The sequence below is a fragment of the Pseudophryne corroboree genome, chromosome 9, assembly GCF_028390025.1.
Source record: "Pseudophryne corroboree isolate aPseCor3 chromosome 9, aPseCor3.hap2, whole genome shotgun sequence".
Lineage (NCBI taxonomy): Eukaryota > Metazoa > Chordata > Amphibia > Anura > Myobatrachidae > Pseudophryne > Pseudophryne corroboree.
In genome coordinates, this window is record NC_086452.1 from 59,160,492 (window position 1) to 59,179,892 (window position 19,401).

The 19,401-nt window shown below is 45.1% G+C and overlaps 1 protein-coding gene across 4 annotated transcripts in view; it reads left to right on the top strand.

Annotated features, from left to right (window-relative positions):
* The window catches only part of LOC134957448 (uncharacterized), a 167,215-nt gene extending 147,818 nt beyond the window's left edge, over positions 1-19,397 (top strand). For 2 of the 4 annotated variants that reach the window (XM_063939384.1, XM_063939385.1), the window contains 15 exons: positions 112-215; positions 2,196-2,336; positions 3,684-3,841; positions 5,759-5,879; positions 8,029-8,145; positions 9,039-9,136; positions 9,481-9,663; positions 9,859-10,039; positions 12,307-12,489; positions 12,569-12,817; positions 14,314-14,382; positions 14,695-14,778; positions 16,590-16,727; positions 16,810-16,865; positions 17,033-19,391. In XM_063939384.1, the coding sequence (XP_063795454.1) occupies positions 112-215; positions 2,196-2,336; positions 3,684-3,841; positions 5,759-5,879; positions 8,029-8,145; positions 9,039-9,136; positions 9,481-9,663; positions 9,859-10,039; positions 12,307-12,489; positions 12,569-12,817; positions 14,314-14,382; positions 14,695-14,778; positions 16,590-16,727; positions 16,810-16,865; positions 17,033-17,345 (2,195 nt within the window). In that variant the 3' untranslated portion in view covers positions 17,346-19,391. Of the gene's footprint in view, positions 1-111; positions 216-2,195; positions 2,337-3,683; positions 3,842-5,758; positions 5,880-8,028; positions 8,146-9,038; positions 9,137-9,480; positions 9,664-9,858; positions 10,040-12,306; positions 12,490-12,568; positions 12,818-14,313; positions 14,383-14,694; positions 14,779-16,589; positions 16,728-16,809; positions 16,866-17,032 lie in introns of all 4 variants that reach the window. The other 2 variants (XM_063939387.1, XM_063939386.1) reach the window with 2 other exon arrangements.
* Positions 19,398-19,401: the final 4 nt, after the last annotated feature.

Sequence of the window (19,401 nt, forward strand, 5' to 3'; positions counted from 1 at the left end):
CAGAGTCACAGCGTGAGCACATACATTTAGCGCAATCATTGCCGTGTTATACGCAATATGTAAACATCCTTTATCACTTTTGTTCAATTTACTTATTTGTCTTATTCTCAGATATTGCTGATCCCAGGAACCGCCAGCTAGTGTGGGACACTGGGACACATGACCTCCCCCTATACCACAGCCCAGCACCCCCTGTGCTAAGTCTGTCTGCCATTGTGAGTATAATATCTAATAAATAAGCTGGATTGCTGGGAATGCTGTACATGTAATAAACTATGGGGGTTATTCAGAGTTGTTAGCAAGCCAAAGAAGTTAGCAATTGATCAAAACCATGGCCCTCATTCCGAGTCGTTCGCTCTGTATTTTTCATCGCATCGCAGTGAAATTCCGCATAGTGCGCATGCGCAATATTCGCACTGCGACTGCGCCAAGTATCTTTGCTATGAAGATAGTATTTTTACTCACGGCTTTTTCCTCGCTCCGGCGATCGTAATGTGATTGACAGGAAATGGGTGTTACTGGGCGGAAACACGGCGTTTTATGGGCGTGTGGCTGAAAACGCTACCGTTTCCGGAAAAAACGCAGGAGTGGCCGGAGAAACGGGGGAGTGTCTGGGCGAACGCTGGGAGTGTTTGTGACGTCAAACCAGGAACGACAAGCACTGAACTGATCGCACAGGCAGAGTAAGTGTGGAGCTACTCTAAAACTGCTAAGTAGTTTGTGATCGCAATATTGCGAATACATCGGTCGCAATTTTAAGATGCTAAGATACACTCCCAGTAGGCGGCGGCTTAGCGTGTGTAACTCTGCTAAATTCGCCTTGCGACCGATCAACTCGGAATGAGGGCCCATGTGCACTGCAGGTGGGACAGGTGTAACATGTGCAGAGAGATTAGATTTGTGTGGGGTGTGCTCAAACTGAAATCTGAATTCCAGTGTAAACATAAAGCAGCCAGTATTTACCCTGCACAGAAACAATATAACCCACCCAAATCTAACTCTCTCTGCACGTTATATATTTGCCTCCCCTGCAGTGCACATGGGGGGTAATTCCGAGTTGATCGCAGCATCAAATTTATGAGCAGTTGGGTAAAACCATGTGCACTGCAGGGGGGGCAGATATAACATTTGCAGAGAGAGTTAGATTTGGGTGGGTTATATTGTTTCTGTGCAGGGTAAATACTGGCTGCTTTATTTTTACACTGCAATTTAGATTTCAGTTTGAACACACCCCACCCAAATCTAACTCTCTCTGCACATGTTATATCTGCCTCCCCTGCAGTGCACATGGTTTTGCCCAACTGCTAACAAAATTCCTGCTGCAATCAACTCTGAATTACCCCCATGGTTTTGCCCCATTGCTAACTTTTTTAGTTTGCTAACAACTCCGAATAACCCCCCTATGTGCAGTAACAGACCTCATGGAATACTATAGGGCGGCATTGCATTAATGTGGCAAAAAGTTATTTTGAGGCTTTTATGGTTTGTAAATATGAAATGTGAAGAACATCTTTGTTCTCAGTAACTGGAAGCCGGCAAGACTCTTGGGCTGGCTCTAGGCCACTTTTGGATCCTCCAAGAGGGTTCCGGTATGAATGGTCGACACTCATTAGGTCGACCACTATTGGTTGACATTGACATGGGCAAATAGTCAACACATGAAAATGTCGACATGGGGGTCTTTTTCACTTTTTTTGGTGTCGTTTTCTGTGTAAAGTGACGGGGAACCTCAATTAGTGCACCGCGTCCCCTCGAAGCACAGGTTACCGTTCCCAATCGTAGTCCACGTGGATCGTAAAGTATGAAAAAGTTCCAAAAAATGGGGAAAAAATTGTGACAAACTCATGTCGACCTTTTCATGTGTCGGACATTTTAATGTGTCGACATTTTGTCCATGTCGACCATGTCAGTGTTGACCAATAGTGGTCAACCTGATGAGTGTCGACCTTAACATTGTCGACCATCTGAACGGATACCCTCCAAGAGTTGCAATGCTTGTTCTGTTCCAGAACTGTTTTGCTGGAACATGTAGTACTGTACATCTAGTACTGAATACTGATTCCCATCACCATGCTTACTATATCTGTAATATATTTCATGTCATGTAGGTAAAGTGATATATAATGTACTATTGCTTCTCTTTTACCATACCAGATGCTGTGCAGTTTTATAGTGTCATTTTCCCTCCTGTCTAGCGCCAGGACAGATATGAGGAGCTATTTGAGCCCTACGGAAGCGCCAGGGTTCGTTTTTGTGTATTTAGTTCAACAAGACCTGATTTCCCGTTCCCTCCGGATTCCCCAAACATAGACAGTAACAGCAAAGTGGCTCCAGAGGTAACTTCTGCACAGTGTGATATAATGGTTGTCACTTCATATTGGTAATAATAAATTGTGTGGGAATAAGGCCCAGTGCCTTTAAAGGAACTGAGATGTTTCACATTGAATTTACATTTACTGTGATGTTAAACACAGGCTATTGTCCTCTGTTATCAGCTGTACTCTGCAAACGGTGGCTGAAAATGTCCTTCAATGGGGTGTGTAATGTAATGTAGACATCAGAATGCCGACGTGGTCAATGTGGACATTGTGTATGTCATCAGTCGGCATATTGATAGAATGTTTTTATAGTGTTAGAGCCCTAACCCTAACGCGAGCCTAATACTAACTGCTGCCTAACCCTAAAGCGAGCCTAATACTAACTGCAGTCTAACCCTAACGCTAGCCTAATACTAACTGCAGCCTAACCCTAAAGCGAGCCTAATACTAACTGCAGTCTAACCTTAACGCTAGCCTAATACTAACTGCAACCTAACCCTAATGCCAGCCTAACCCTAACCCCAGCCTAATACTAACTGCAACCTAACGCTAACACCAGCCTAATACTAACTGCAGCCTAACCCTAATGCCAGCCTAATACTAACTGCAGCCTAACCCTAACGCCAGCCTAATAGTAACTGCAGCCTAACCCTAACGCCAGCCTAATACTAACTGCAGTCTAAAACCAACCTAATACTAACTGCAGCCTAACCCTAACACCAGCCTAATACTAACTTCAGCTTAACCCTAACACCAGCCTAATACTAACTGCAGCTTAACCCTAACACCAGCCTAATACTAACTGCAGCCTAACCCTTATGCCAGCCGAATACTAACTGCAGCTTAACCCTAACACCAGCCTAATTCTAACTGCAGCCAAACCCTAACCATAATGCCAACCTAATACTAACTGCAGCCCAACCCTAACACCAGCCTAATACGAACTGCAGCCTAACCCTAACACCAGCCTAATACTAACTGCAGCTTAACCCTAACACCAGCCTAATACTAACTGCAGCCTAACCCTAACACCAGCCTAATACTAACTGCAGCCTAACCCTATTGCCAGCCTAATACTAACTGCAGCCTAACCATAATGCCAGCCTAACCCTAACAACAGCCTAATAGTAACTGCAGCCTTACCCTAACGCTGTCAACATTGTGACTGTAGATATTAACAATGTTGACATTATGTCCATGCTGAAATTGTGAAAGTAAACATTCTGTCGACATTTTGTCCATGTCAACAATCTGATTGTCGATATAATGACTTCCTACCCTTTCATCAGCGCTGATCTAAATGCATCTGAGTGTTGTGGACACTTTGCACCAGGAATAATACAGAACATTGTCTCTCATTTGTAGGGTGTGTATATCCCACGTTCCCGGAGGAAACCCATTACAGAGCCTTACTCCTCCAGTAATGACATTATTACACTCTTCATCGATGGCGCGCGGTTTCTGCCTGATGCGGTCACAGTCACTCGTGTGACTGGGAGAATATTCAACAAAAACTACGACCAGTAAGGAGACTAGCCAATATCTGGGGTGTATCGTACGTTGTATGTACTTTGGGCTGATTCTGGCAAAATAGAGCAAGTAACTGTTCACCTGTGCAAACCATGCTGCAATGCAAGGGGGGCAAATACATTTATTTATTTATTTGCTTGCAGGGTAAACACTGGCTGCATTTACATGCAGCCCACACATATTGGTATCCCGACAGCGGGATCCCATCTGCTGGAATACCGGCAGCGAGTCCCCTTACCGGCTCACTGCGTTCGCCATGCATCGTGCCTGGTGGCGAGCTTTGCTCACCCCAGGTTCTATTCCCATGCGGTTAGTGGGAACTGAGTGGGAATTACCAACCGCCCGAGTGGGAATTGCGGCCGGGTGTCAGTATTCCGACCACCGGTAAAATGTCCGCTGTCGGGATTCTGGCGTCGGTATCCCGACAGCCGGCATTGTGACTGCATCCCAATTTCTCTTATACAGCATAAGCTGTGTAGCACGGCATTCTGACCCCCCCTTCCCCTGTCCGCAGCAGGGTGAGAGCTGCTGGAAGAGGCACATTGGAGGAGCAGCAGGAAATGGGACCTAACTCGCAGCCAAGGGCATAGCTACCATGGGGGCAGGGGATGCGGCTGCTATGGGGCCCGAGTTATCTCTGGGGCCCGAGCATTCCCTGCACATAGCTGCTGAGCCCCGGCGCTTTTACTTTACAAGTGTGCTGCTGTACTGCAGCCACACCTGCTCACCTGGTCGCCTCCGCCTCCCCTGAGTACTAATTAATGCTGGGAGGAAGCGTGGCTGATATGCAGGGACATCCCTGGACCATGGCCACGCCTCCTCCCAGCGTCTATGAGGAGACAGAGCCAGGCCAGCCGGGGGAGCAGATGTGGTGAGTGCTGCTGATAGGCCACTGGGGATCTTTAAGTAGTCAGGGGGGGTTTGAGCATCTTTGAGTAATCCCCAGGGGGCACCGCTGTGCAGTTCGGGCAGGGGGGAGCACGGAATTCTGCTATGGGGCCCCAAATGGCCCCTGCTCCCAGCTGTCCCTGCAGGCAGAATAAGATCCTGACTGTGTGGGACAGTTCTCCAAAATCAGTCCTCTCTGCCAAGATCAGGACTACTGGGTGTCGTAAGCTCCGTTGCTGCTTGTCTGGATCCTGCAACGTTGGTGCCACATTCGGAAAAGAGATGAGATAGATACTATTCATTTCCAGGAAAGTAGAGCAACAGCACCCATACCAATCTTCACTCAACCAGCCCAACGTTATATCAGCAGCAATCACATTTAATGAATAGACCCCCCTTCCTTCCAGCTAGCCCCATCATTGAATTACTATTCCCCATGCTGTATTATTAGCCCCTACAATATATTAATACCCCTCACCTCACATTACATCAGTAGTCTCCACATTTATTAAAAAACGAACTTTGTTTTACCTTCTGGCCTTCGATTATTGATACATTACATAAATAAGCCTCACAACCACTAATGGCCCCTGCCTAGGGTCATAACCAGTGGTGTCCTGCCCTTGTAGTATCCGTATCTGGCTCTCAGAGTGCCTGGAGCAGACTGGAGAGCCACCTAAGCACTTTCTGATGCTGGCACCCCCATTGTGATGTCAGGAGGGACAATCCAGGGTGCATTTGTGCCCTACTACGACGCTGTCCATACCAACAGCCGCATTACTGGTAAGGCCTCATGCTGTGCACAAAGCAGGTAGTTACAGCAGGGAAATATCGCTCGTCTTTGCTCATAGCTCAGTGGGGTGTGAGCAGAAATGAACAAGGTCATCCTGTCCGGGATACCCCCTTGTTATGGCAGCGCTCACTGAATAACCTCCATAGTATAATAGTGTTTGTGGCTATTTATGTGACAGATACACTTTTATTACTAAATGTCATGTTGCTGTTTGGTTTTGCTTTGCTAGAATTGGACCTGACATCTGCACCAGGATAGATTTAAACAGCGACATATTTAACCCCTTCTACAACTACTCCGTACAGATCAACGCACCCAGCCTGCCTCCTACCTCCACTCTGTTACTGAAGGTAGGCACAGCGCTGCACCAAGAGGGTCAGCCAACTTAAATTGTTTATTATTTCTCACCTCAGCTATTTACAGCACATAAGTAATGGATGCGTTGTACGTCTGCGTTGCAGCAAGTTCACAGGCATCCTGTCTGCATTCAGCATATACTATGGAGTCATTTGGGCAATATTTACCATTATAGCAACTCCTATAATCATGGTTTCTAGATCTTACCAAAAATATATTTATATAATGGTAAAAACGGCAACCCAGCGACTTTGTCCCCTTGCAGGGCCTCATGTAAATATGAGAGTGGAGGCCCCCTATGACTCTTGGGCCTGCACTGTATACCCAGCACTCAGTGGCAGACATGTCACATACATGTAACGTGTGCATTAGATGTGTGCCTGGAAACCCATTGATAATTGGGTAAGGAAGCAGCCCTATAACTCCCAGTCTCTGATACATTCTGATGTTTTGTTTTCTTTAAAATATAATTGTTTATAATTGGTTCTGCTGGTCATTCCACTCTTTTGCCATACAAATAAAAAAGATATCAATCATTTAATTGGCTGTGGGTTCTGTACATGTCATTGGCTGTGGGTTCTGTACATTTAATTGGCTGTGGGTTCTGTACATTTAAGTGGCTGTGGGTTCTGTACATTTAATTGGCTGTGGGTTCTGTACATTTAAGTGGCTGTGGGTTCTGTACATTTAATTGGCTGTGGGTTCTGTACATTTAAGTGGCTGTGGGTTCTGTACATTTAATTGGCTGTGGGTTCTGTACATTTCATTGGCTGAGCGTTCTGTACATGTCATTGGCTGTGGGTTCTGTACATTTAATTGGCTGTGGGTTCTGTACATGTCATTGGCTGTTAGTTCTGTACATTTAATTGGCTCTAGGTTCTGTACATTTAATTGGCTGTGGGTTCTGTACATTTCATTAGCTGTGGGTTCTGTACATGTCATTGGCTGTGAGTTCTGTACATGTCATTGGCTGTGGGTTCTGTACATATCATTGGCTGTGGGTTCTGTACATGTCATTGGCTGTGAGATCTGTACATTTAATTGGCTGTGGGTTCTGTACATTTCATTGGCTGGGAGTTCTGTACATTTTGTTAAGTTCTGTATTGAGGTGGCTGTTCAAATTCTACTAGGATTGCAAAATGTTTTTGTTTTTTTAAATATTTAAATAACTTTTTTTTTTAAATGTCTGAAAGGATTTACATTTTTGTTAAATGGAAGATTTTATCTGTTAAAGGCTAATGAAGCCACTATTTACTACTGTATATATCAAATCATCTGAAATAACAGGAGCGCTTATATTTCACTACAGAAACATAGAATTTGATTGCATCAAGTTTGCCCCTTTTTTTTTCCATCCTTTTGGTAACCTCAACCCTATTTGAACCTTAGTTCTTTGTAAGGCTATTCATATGCCTATCCTAGAAGTCCACCATACTCCCTATCACTGCGGCTGTAGTTAGACGGGAGGCTTAATTAAGCAGATACAGAGTGACTGACAGCTTTGCAGAGTTGATGTGCAAAAATGCACTGTGGGGATTGGTTGGTCCATACGCAAGGGGTGGGGCCAGTAAGGTCAGTGTAAAAAAAGATGACCACACTCTCACCTCTTTTACCGGTTTCTCATCCCATCAGGACACTGTTCTTAAGCTATGGGGAAGGGGGTGATACTAAATATGTACATTTTGGAGTTCAGAGGTCTTTTAACATTGCTAAGTGGCCTCACTTTGTATTTTTAAAATCCCTTGATTGTGACACAGATGTCACCAATGACATTTCACGGTGCAGGTTCCGTCCTTTGTGTCCAAGGTCTTTTAGCATTTGATTATTAATATTATTATTAATATTGACAGTTTCTTATATAGTGCAGCATATTCAGTTGCGCTATAAATCATTGTTTAAATTAATCTAAGCATTAACACTTGTGTCTGTATTGGGGGTCATGGTCACAGAGCTATATCACTGGGCATTTACATTACAGGGACGAGTGGCTGCAGCAAGATTTACCCCATTCCCCTAACACTGTAAAAGATCCAGCAGGATATACTGTATGTCCTGTATTGGCCGGAAATCACAAACATCTCAGTGTTTTCATGAAGAGGAAGCTTCATTTACTATATTAATATCCTATCTCATCTCTCCCAGGTTTACACAGTTGACCGATTCACGCGGGATTTGTCGCTGGTTGGTTGGGCTGCTGTTAATCTGTTTGTAGAGTCTGGAACCCAGAGGGTCCCCAAATCGGACTCAGCGGGAGCACAGGTGAGATCCATCCAGACTGATTTTATAGACCAGGGTGAGGTCAGCTTTACCTATATTACGGTTTAATTAAACAGGATTACCAGAAATGATGCCTAATTGCCCCATCCACCGCCCAAACACGGTTTACCATCGCTGCTCCCCGTCCCCCGCACCACTCTGCACATCCCTGCATTGCACACATTGTGCACGCAATTTGTATCCTCATGACCCAGCCACCACCACAAAATACTACAATACTGCAATAAATGTATCCCTTAGTTATTAATGTTATTACCATTATTACCCCTTATTTATAAGCTCTGACATATTAAGCGCACTGCATAGAAGGGAAGGACTGATAGCAAACAAATGACATACAGTGACATGAAACAGAAGCTACAGATAACCCTGCCTAAATGAGCCTACAGACTAAGACGTGTGGGTGCCACTGGATACGTACACTACTGGAATAACCATTGTAGCAGATGGTGGGGAGAGTGTGGGTGCTTTCTGTAAGACAGCAGCATTATCATCCGCCATAAATAAAGCAGTCAGTGGCACCTTCTGTTTCTGTTCAGCCACTGGTGGTACAGGTGGATTGAAGAGACACAGTGGTGGGGTAAAAGGTGAGCATACCATTGTAGTAACCCTAAACCTCTTTATACTATGGATTGAACCATCCAACTGCCTGGCATTCGTCGCAGCCTCTATGGTCGATACAACATGGCCTTTTCTTACACGCACCCCCTAGACCAAATACATGGGTAGTAGCTTGTTACACAAGCTAAGTATGTAACACTTCTACAGTTTGGAAGCATGATGTTTGAATGCCGCTCAATAGCGCCCTCTACTGATGTCATGGAACTTTGTCACTCGGCAGTACTGTACTCCACTAAATGTTGTTATACTTCCAGGTTTCCCTAAATGAAGGGGCTCACCAAATCCGTGTGTACCACAGATCCCCTCCTACTGATCAGCCCTTCTCCGTGGAGTCACTGACCTCATCAGGATGGTGAGAATTAGCTCATAGCCAACCCTGCCCTAGGTATACTACAGTACAACAACCAATATACTGCACCCATTATAAGATCCTTTGCGATATATGATATAATTTATAGAATGGGCATCACATGCTCTTTTATCCGGACAGTTAATATCAGCAGAGTTCCTGTAACTTCATCTACATGGTCGGTACAATGAAGGAGCTGCATAAAGTCTTCAGGCATTAACAAGCTGGATGTTATTGGCTCCTGACCCCTAATTGCTGATAAAGTACAAAGGAAGCTACAGTTGATCAGACTGATTAATGACAATCTCTCCCCTTCTGCCACATTTTATGTCTCTTCTCCTATGTAGGATGGTGCCGTGTGCTACTTTACTAGTCCGCATTATGAAAGCTACTAATGATAACAGCCAAGATCAGGATGGAGCTGTGCCGATCATCAAACAGCATCCTGACTACTTGATGGGAGTTTATCTTTCAGACACAGCTCAGCCCACCCAGGGGGAAATTCTCCTGTACAGAGCAATGATGAAGAGGTAGAGATGTCAGAGCTGCCACTGTCTAATAACCACCAACCTGTTCTGAAATTTACAGCTGTTTTTCCTTGACATACAGTAGCACCAGTGTATTTTCTCAGTTTATTTTGTTTTGCCCACCCTGCTGCATGCTTGTTGGGAGGCTTATAGAGTAAATGGCCACCTGAGGTCAGTCTTCCTCTGTTTCTTGCAAAGGTCAGTGATCCAGGTGAGAGAAGTGGTTCCCTTGCTGGCCGGCAGCGCTGGACAGAGACTGGTCTCAGATGAGCAGCTCTCTGGTTGGGTGCAGGAGACATTTGCGGAGATGATGAAAGAAGTCCCCCGTCCCTTCCGTCTGTCCTGTGTGTCTCAATATAATGTCATGTCAGGAATAAAGGTGAGAGGAGGGAATAATGTGTCTGGAATAATAACCAATGGGGGGCAGTCAATTGACCGCCTGTCTGGATCCCGGTGGTCAGGATAACGACGCCGGATTCCCGACACCAGTTGAAATATTGGCGGTCGGAGTCCCGACCGCCACCAATTATAGCTCTGCGAGGTAAAATATTCTGTTTTATCCCTACAGTTAAATTCAGTTACGTTCATGGAATTCACAAATATATTACACATGTATTTATAGAATTTTCTAACTAGATTCATAGGTTATCAATTCCACAAAATGCTAGTTTACAAATACAGTATTGAATGGAATTCTGTGGAATGTTAATTCAAAAGCAGAACTCGATGATTGTATCACTGATATTCCCCACTGCTGTGAAAAAGCCCTATCCACACAATGTAATCCACACAAAATATAGGTGGTCATTCCGAGTTGTTCACTCGTTGCCGATTCTCGCTATGCTGCGATTTGCTGCTAAATGCGCATGTGCATGGTACACAGTACGCATGCGCTTAGTTATTTAACTAAAATATTAGCAGTTTTGCTGGTGTTCCTGCGGCGCTTTTCTGTCGCACTGCTGATCGGTGAATGATTGACAGGAAAGGGGCGTTTCTGGGTGGTAACTGAGCGTTTTCCGGGAGTGTGCTAAAAAATGCAGGCGTGCCAGGGAAAAATGCGGGAGTGGCTGGAGAAACGGGGGAGTGGCTGGCCGAACGCAGGGCGTGTTTGTGACGTTAAACCAGGAACTAAACAGACTGAGGTGATCGCAATCTAGGAGTAGGTCTGGAGCTACTCAGAAACTGCAAAGAATTATTTAGTAGCAGATTTGCTAATCTTTCGTTCGCTATTCTGCTATGCTAAAATACACTCCCAGAGGGCAGCGGCCTAGCGTGTGCAATGCTGCTAAAAGCAGCTAGCGAGCGAACAACTCGGAATGACCACCATAATCCGTAGTTACTAATGCAAGATGGTAGCTAGGCAATTTAACTTGTTACATAGGTGCATACTCTGCAAATATTCCCAGGAGACTCCTCTCGGACTCCCAGGACAGCCAGCAGTTTGCCCAAAGAGTGCTCACCTTCTGCAAGGTGGACAGGTGTGACACGGGTTACATCATCAAGCAGATGGCACTATTATACAATGATAGCATGAACATTTTATCATGCCTCACCTATCTCCTCTTCCAGGAAATGGGGAGCAAGGTAGAAAGAGCAGGTAAGTATCGTTTAGTAGATACTATGATAACATAATTATATGAAATAATATTATTGGTTTGCTCAGTAACAGCCTTCAGACTCTCTGGCCCATCCATTTTGTGTTACCTTCTCTACACTCGATGTATACTCATATTGGAATTATCCTGAATAGTTTAATACACTGACTAGCTGCACTTGTATTACAAACATTCTAATACAGTGGTTCTCAAGCTCAGGACTCCAAACAGTTCATGGTTTCCAGGTCACCTGTGGATCTTTAAATTGTGGCAGTTGGTCATACACCTGTGGTCTGGAAAACGTGACATGTTTGGGGTTCTGAGGACAGAGTTTGAGAACCACTGCATTAGAATGTGGTCTAAACAAACCTGATTGGCTACAGGTTTGTTTAGACCACAGCCCTTAAAGTTAGTACACTTGTCGCACAAGATAAAGAATTGGTGCTCAGGCATTAGTGAAATGTACCTATAAAGGGTCAGACTCAATTTTTTCACATGTAGCAGTTATCAGAGCAGCTGTAGACTTATATATAATAATCTATTCTTGGAACATAGTAATTTATGGTAGGGGGTTTAAATGAGAGGAAAATCTCCCACATATAATGAGAGTGAAGGCTATGAGCTGTCCGTGTGTACACAAATAGTCCCCAATACACCAGCAGTGCTTCATTTGTATCATATATTGTTGAGCACTGTCTGTGCAGTGATGTAAGTGAAGGCTGATAAAGAGAGTAAAGGGGGGTACTCACGGAGCGATATTCTAATCAATCTGACTAGATTTTGAGCATTATTGCTCCGTGAGTACCCCCTACAGCGATAGCGTTGCGCAGCCCCGTGCATCGCTATCGATGGTGCTAGATTGGCTGCCGTGCAGGCCAATCTACCGGGTCGCTCGCGTCACCTGCTGGGTGAAATGAGCGCCCCCCCGTCTCTCCCCGCACTCTCAGCACAGATCTCTCCCGCATCGGCCCGTCTATATGGGCCTTAAGGAGAATAATGGCATGTGGCACTGATGCCCCGAATGTCAGTGTTTCACTTTTTCTCGCTGCAGGTTTCGCTTGACGCTGCCCACAATTTGCCGTGGTCGGGTTTCACCTTTGCCCATATTTGCGTCAACCCTCCAGCTGCCTTTTATTATGGGCACCTGTGGACTACGTATGACCGCCCTGTCTCCGTGGATGACATTGACTTAGATAGTGATCAGAAATGCCCCGTCTGGCAGGATGGGTTCAAGGTGGGTACTCGAGTCACTGGAGTCCTACAGATGTGCTGTAATAGCTGGTGCTGCATATTCTTATTTTTACTCCTCACAGACCTTTACCCGCAGAATCTTTCATAAACATATGACAGTGATATTCCACCTGCATGAGGTCTGGACCAAAGAAATAGAAGGTGGCAGCCCAGACCCTAAACAGTCCAAGCCGGGGTCCTCAGCAGTGGAAGAAAATCCATTAGCGTTTAGTCCAGGGTCACAGGCTTGGACAGCTCTGAGGGTCTTTTACAAAAGCTATTGTAACCTGGGGGTTTACCAGCTGCCCCTGTACCAAGGAACGCCCAGCCTGGTGAGTTATCTACAGCCATTCTGCATAGCTCCCGAAGTCAATGCAGGCCAGGTTTTTGGAAATTCTGCTTCATCCCTGATGTATTATTTAGTGGATTAATTATTGTTATAGGCATTAATCAGTGCTATCCAGAGAAACTGACCTGTCATCAAATGAGACCTGGAACTGCATTCCTAATTTGCTAGCTATTTAGTCTGATACATTAGCTGACTGTGAAAATGTTAAAGGGCATTCTAAATCCATTCACGTATTTACTTTACATTTACAATAACAGAAGTATTACTTGTAAGTCGCTGCCCCTGAAAGACAAATTCTTATATTCACAGCTAGGAACTGAATACCAACTAATAGTATAGGAGATCAGGTGACCCCTACAGGTGGTACCTGATCTCTACAGCTGGTGAGAGGTGGCCCTCTCCAAAACAGAGTCGGACGCTTCTGCAGCCACTTTCCTGGCTGTTGTGGATGCCTGCTGATTAGCTTATGCTAATGCCAGAATGCGCCAGTGTGTATGCCGAAACTCCATACAACTGCATGAGGAAGCCCATCCTGCCCACTGTTTTCCCATCCACAGCAGCAGCTGTCCTCATTATAATGAGTATTGCACCAGCCACAATTGCACATATGATGGAGCATGAAAGCTTGTCTGTGCGCCCACCGCACTGCTACTAAATGGGATTGATCAGTGCGTTTGCTTCCAAAAATGCCCATTTCACACATAGTGTGGTCTGACAAAGGTGGTCATTCTGAATTGATCGCACGTAGCAACTTTTTGCTGCTCGTGCGATCAACTAGACGCCACCTATGGGGGAGTGTATTTTAGCATAGCAGGGCTGCGATCGCTTGTGCAGCCCTGCTATGCTAAAAAAAGTTTTGTGCACAACAGGACCAGCCTTATACCTACTTAGCCAGTGCGACGGATCCAGCGATGAAGGTCCCGGCTGTGACGTCAGAAATGCGCCCTCAAAACGCCTGGACACGCCTGCGTTCGCCTTACCACGCCCGGGAAACGGTGAGTATCTGCCCCGATCCTCCTTCCCGCTGTCAATCTTCTTGCGAACGGGCCTGCGATCGCTTTCTTCGGTCCTGGCGTCATTGCCCGGCAACTGCCGTCACTGGGCAACAATGTGCATGCACAGTGTGGGCGCCACACAGCCCCGACCCGTTTGCACCACAGCGAAGAACCGCTGCGTGCGAACGGGATGGAATGACCCCCAAAGGACAGATCAGTCTGTACACACTAGTGAGCTCCGTCCGTCTGATTTGGAGCATGTGCAGTCGCCGATTTCTCTCTTTTGCGCATACCCAGTAAACTGAAATCTATAAGATCCATCTGCATTGCCTCAGAATCAGCCCTTTAATGCACAGTGTTTCCTAAAAGTCCATAGATAAGTAAGATTAATGTAGTAAGACTAGTAAATAGCTTCTACTCCCCACACATATACAGTGTATCCTTGTTATACATTACTGTGACTCTGTCTATATTCCTCCCTCAGACAGTGTTACGTACATTGAGATCCGCAGACTGTGCTGCAAAGTTACGGGAACTGGAGCAGATGGAAATGGTAAGAAGAGTTTCCATCTCCCTGGCGTCCAGAGATGGTGTCCTGGTGTAGCTGTGTACAGTGTAAACATACAGTTTTTTATTTTTATTAAATATTTTTAATAAATTTGCAAAAATCTAAAAAACAACAACATTTTTCATTGTCATTATGGGGTATTGTGTGTAGAATTTTGAGGGGAAAAATTAATTTATTCCATTCTGGAATAAGGCTGTAACATAACAACATGTGGAAAAAGTGAAGCGCTGTGAATACTTTCTGGATGCACTCTAACATGTAGATATTCAATCCTGATAGGCTTTTTTCACTTTTCAGATCAAGAGGGTGCCTGCAGCATCACTGACTGTCCGAATAGCAGATGGGCGACGCCAGGATGAGCTGGCAGAGTACGGGCCACAGGTTTGTAGTCTAAAAAGTACCTGGAAATTTATCAGGTTATCCCGTTGTCTAATGGCAGCTGTCACTCCAATGTGCCTCACACTAAAGGTTAAGAACCGCAAAAAGCACAGAGCGATTATGCACAGGGCACCAACACCTCCATCCAGAGCAAATCACTGACTTACATGCCACCCTGTACCATAAGTGTGTCACCACCCAATCCATTTCCAAGACATTTTGGATATCGTGCGTCTCAACTGCAACTGCGCATCTGTGCACATACACTCCATGGGACGCCTGCGCGCTGCAGCTTCATAGAAACTTAGATGCATGTGCCATTGAAAAACGTTGACCATATGTGCGAATATCAGCATTGTAGGCATCTCAGAATCAGGACGTGTCTATATTTGCACAGATTGGTAAATGTGCCAGAAATTACAATAAAATGTCACATTACAGTTAAACTCTAACTACTTTATAACCACCCCCATCTTCAGCTGTTTTTCACCTAGAATTCTGCATGTTTACCCCTATGTATGTCTTAGGTCCTAATTCAGACCCGATAGTCGCCGCCCAGACAGAGTGAATACCCGCCCCGTACAAGTCTGTGTACACCTTGCAAAAATCTGTGCGAACGCCAGCCGGCTGCAAATCTGTTCGCAACTCACTCACCATCGAATGATTTTTCCAGTCTGTGCGTAGCCCAGGACCTACTCCTACAGTTCGATACAAACAGGCTGATCAGGCCGGAGCGGACGTCACACACCCTCCCTGAAAACGCTAGGGAACGCCTGCATGTTTCCTGACACTCCCAGAAATCGGCCAGTTACCACCCACAAACGCCCGCTTCCTGTCAATCAACTTGCGTAGACCTAGCTATCAAAAAAGTTGCTGGATTTTTTTGCAGTTTGGCCTCGCACGTGCACACTACGATCCGTACGCATGCGCAGTCTATCGATAATCGTCCGCCTTACGAATTCGCATAACAGCGATCAGGTCTGAATTCTCCTTAATCATGAGAGAGGGCAACACAACTTTATCACATGAATAATGTGTGCTTCAAGGTTTTTATCAAAGTAGTTGAAAGGTACGTTACATCAAAAGTGCAACTAAAGGGGGCAAAATCTGTCCAGTGATGAGTATAAGGAAGAACTGGGGTAAATTTACTAAGATGGGAGTTCTACTTAAGATGGGATGTTGCCCATAGCAACCAATCAGTTTCTACTTCTCATTTATCTAGCACCTTCTAGAAGATAATACCCGGGATCTGATTGGTTGCTAGGGGCAACATCCCATCTTAAATAGAACTCCCATCTTAGTAAATTTACCCCTTAATGTCTTTGTGGCCACAACTCTATGGGGTATGGGTCGTTGGGTAGACACAACTTAGGTCAACAGTCATTAGGTTGACCATGGAAGGTCGACATTGCATTAGGTCGACATGGTCATTAGGTCGACATTTTTATTTTTTACTGTTTTTGGCGTTGTTTTCTTCGTAAAATGACGGGGAACCCCAATTAGTGCACTGTGTCCCCTCGCATGGCTCTTCATGCTTGGGCACAGGTTACCGTTCCAATTGTAGTCCACGTGGGTCATTAAGTATGAAAAAATCCTAAAAAAATAAATGAAAAATTTTTGAAAAACTCATGTCGACTTTTTGACCTAGTACATGTCGACCTTCAGTGGTCGCCCTGAGCTGTGTCGACCTAACGACCGTATCCCACTCTATGTGCCTACCAGTAAAATAGGTGCATTTGGCCAAAACTAGGTTTGTGCCATCACAAAAGGGCATTTGCACCTGGGTAACGTAGCCTTATTATGTCTTCTTATAGGATATAATTCAGAGTTACCTGACAGCTGATAGCCTTGACTCATACGCTGCGCAGCCGGGAGGAAGAAAGCTATCCGAGCTTATACCAGCCCAGCATGGAGACGAGTTCCAGAAGCTCCTAGTGAAGTGGTACAGAAAGGTACATAGTGCGCACTATGCGCAGACTGTAAAGCAAAACTAATAGCGATGTCTCTCACATACAATAGTGTTTCATAGAACAGAATGTTATCGGCTTCAATGACTGCTGTGACCCACAGATGATGAGACTCCTTTACATGTGAGTGTTGTATGCCAACACATCAGAGATTTATAGTTGTATACATGTGAGCGAGCAGGAACATTGAAAACTGGATCACATTGTGTATAAGACTGACTCTGAATAAGGCCCTTTATTACTAGGAGACAAAACTAAAGGTAACATTAATGTGAATATTTCTATCTCAGTATTTGGCCTCCTCCGACCGCACACCGGCTACAGAGGATACAGCGGACCACAAAGCAGACACTGCCTTGGCAGACCAGCCAGAGAAGCCGCCCACGAGCAGAATACCCCAGCAGGAAGCTAACGTATAATGTACAGTCAGTTACATTACAGACAGTGGTTGGATCTCTCGCTGATAAAGAAATCGCAGTCAGATTGGGGAATCACAACATGAAACAAAGTTCCATCAAACCAGTATCAGCCTACACTATGCCCCGCCTTGCCTCACCTTCCGCCTCATCATTCAGGCTGTGCATATTCTTACGGTGTTGTTAGTTAAATGACAGTTGTACAGTTTTCAAATATTTTCTCCATAATCCGTAATTCTAACCAGGGTAATTTGCTGTTTCCGCTGTTTGGCCACATCTATTGGATGCATGTAGTTACAGAGTCTCCTTTAAACCACCTGGGATTTTATGTTCATGCATAAGATTGTTATTTGTGATATATCATGCCATACAATGGGGATCATTCCGAGTTGATCGTAGCTGTGCTATGCTAAATTTAGCACTGCTACGATCATTCACACTGACATGCGGGGGGACGCCCAGCACAGGGCTAGTCCGCCCCGCATGTCAGTGCCGGCCCCCCCGCAGAAGTGCAAGGGCATAGCACAGCGGCGATGCCTTTGCACTTCGAGTAGCTCCCGACCAGCGCAGCTTTAGCGTGCTGGCCAGGAGCTACTCATCGCTCCCCAGCCCGCAGCGGCTGCGTGTGACGTCACGCAGCGGCTGCGGCCCACCCCCCGTTCGGTCCGGCCACGCCTGCGATGGCCAGACCGCTCCCACGAAATGGCGGCCAAACGCCGTCGTTCCACCCCCTTCCGCGCAGCGATCGCCTCTGCTTGTCAATCAGGCAGAGGCGATCGCAGCCCTGCTACGGCCTTCGGCCGTCTGCCATGCGCCGGTGCGCAGTAGGAACCCGTTCACTCGGCTGCGACAAAAAGCAGCGAGCGAACGGGTCAGAATGACCCCCAATATCGGTTGTCACTCTTAGTAAGTTTCCGTCTACCTCGTAAGTGTCTAACTTTGACTGTTCTCCTAATAGTTGCTTCACGTTTGTTTCCATTTTCAGTACATCCCAAATGTAAGTGACGTAGCGTGCAAAAGGTAGGAACCAATCTGGTCAGCCCTAATAAATTAGGGTAAAGGAGTGGAGCTCTATTTTGTTATACGCCTGCCCTTAGCAGGTAAAGGTACCCTGCATCATCACCAGTAGGACAACAAAACATTTATATCATCTATATAACGTAAGAACAGTCTCAGGTCCTATGAAAAAATTTATTTTATTGATACGTGGACATTACAGTCTAGATAACACCCAGGCTGGATCATGCATTGTAAGGATAGTTTAAAAGTGCAGAAAACATTCTTTGTCAGCCAATAAGCCGCTAATGAAATGGTTTGGGTGGAGTGATTATAGAGCTATCACCAAGATAACAGTTACTGTGGCTAATGTATCCCTGAATCTCTTACCTCTCTAGGGGATGTGATTTTAGCTTTCAGCCTGTTTCTGATTGAAAATATTAATATTGGTTCTATATACGTCAAGCTACACGACTTTCAGTGTGGATCTATGTCTTACAGCATGTCATTGATCTTGTTCTGAGTTATTTTTCTCTCTGTATTCATGTCCTGATGTGCCTTGTCCCTTTGAATTTTCCTTGCCCCCAGCCTCCTTTAGTTTTCATTTATTAATGTCTTATCTGTATTATATGCTATGCTCAAAACTATTTTCTGTCGTGCATGTTATTGTATTTTTATACTATTTCAATAAAAATAAGATTTTGAAGAAAAAAAAAAGGTGCAGATCCAAACCGTACTCTGAAGGGGGCCCATACATCTGCAATTAATTGGGGCAATTTCCCATTATGCAGGTGACTGGGTGGTGGGATCGTCAAAATCCAAAATCTTAGTACAATCTTGATAATCGGAATCAGCAAGTTGGAAATTTTCAACATATAGTATTTTGCTGATCCCAGAGAAATCGCAATTATCGGTCTCTGCAGATTGGATTGCTGATCATGGGATCGGCATTGAGGAATCGCACAGATGGGCCTGGGACATACAGGTAATAACACCTAAGCCTCTGTGTCATAACCTCAAGATGCAATATTGAGGAACCACAAAGTCTTGGAATTCCAGACTAAAAGATTTATTCTGTAAGTCTGAAATCAGCGCTTGGCTCACCTTGGAAACCAGCAGCGATTGGAACATATCAAACATTTCCAATTCTGTGTTCGGTTAGTAACTGCTGTTATTTCACCTGTTGAGGGAACTTTGGAATTTTCGGAGCCAAGACTCCCCAATAACTCCAAAAGTGTTTCCAAACT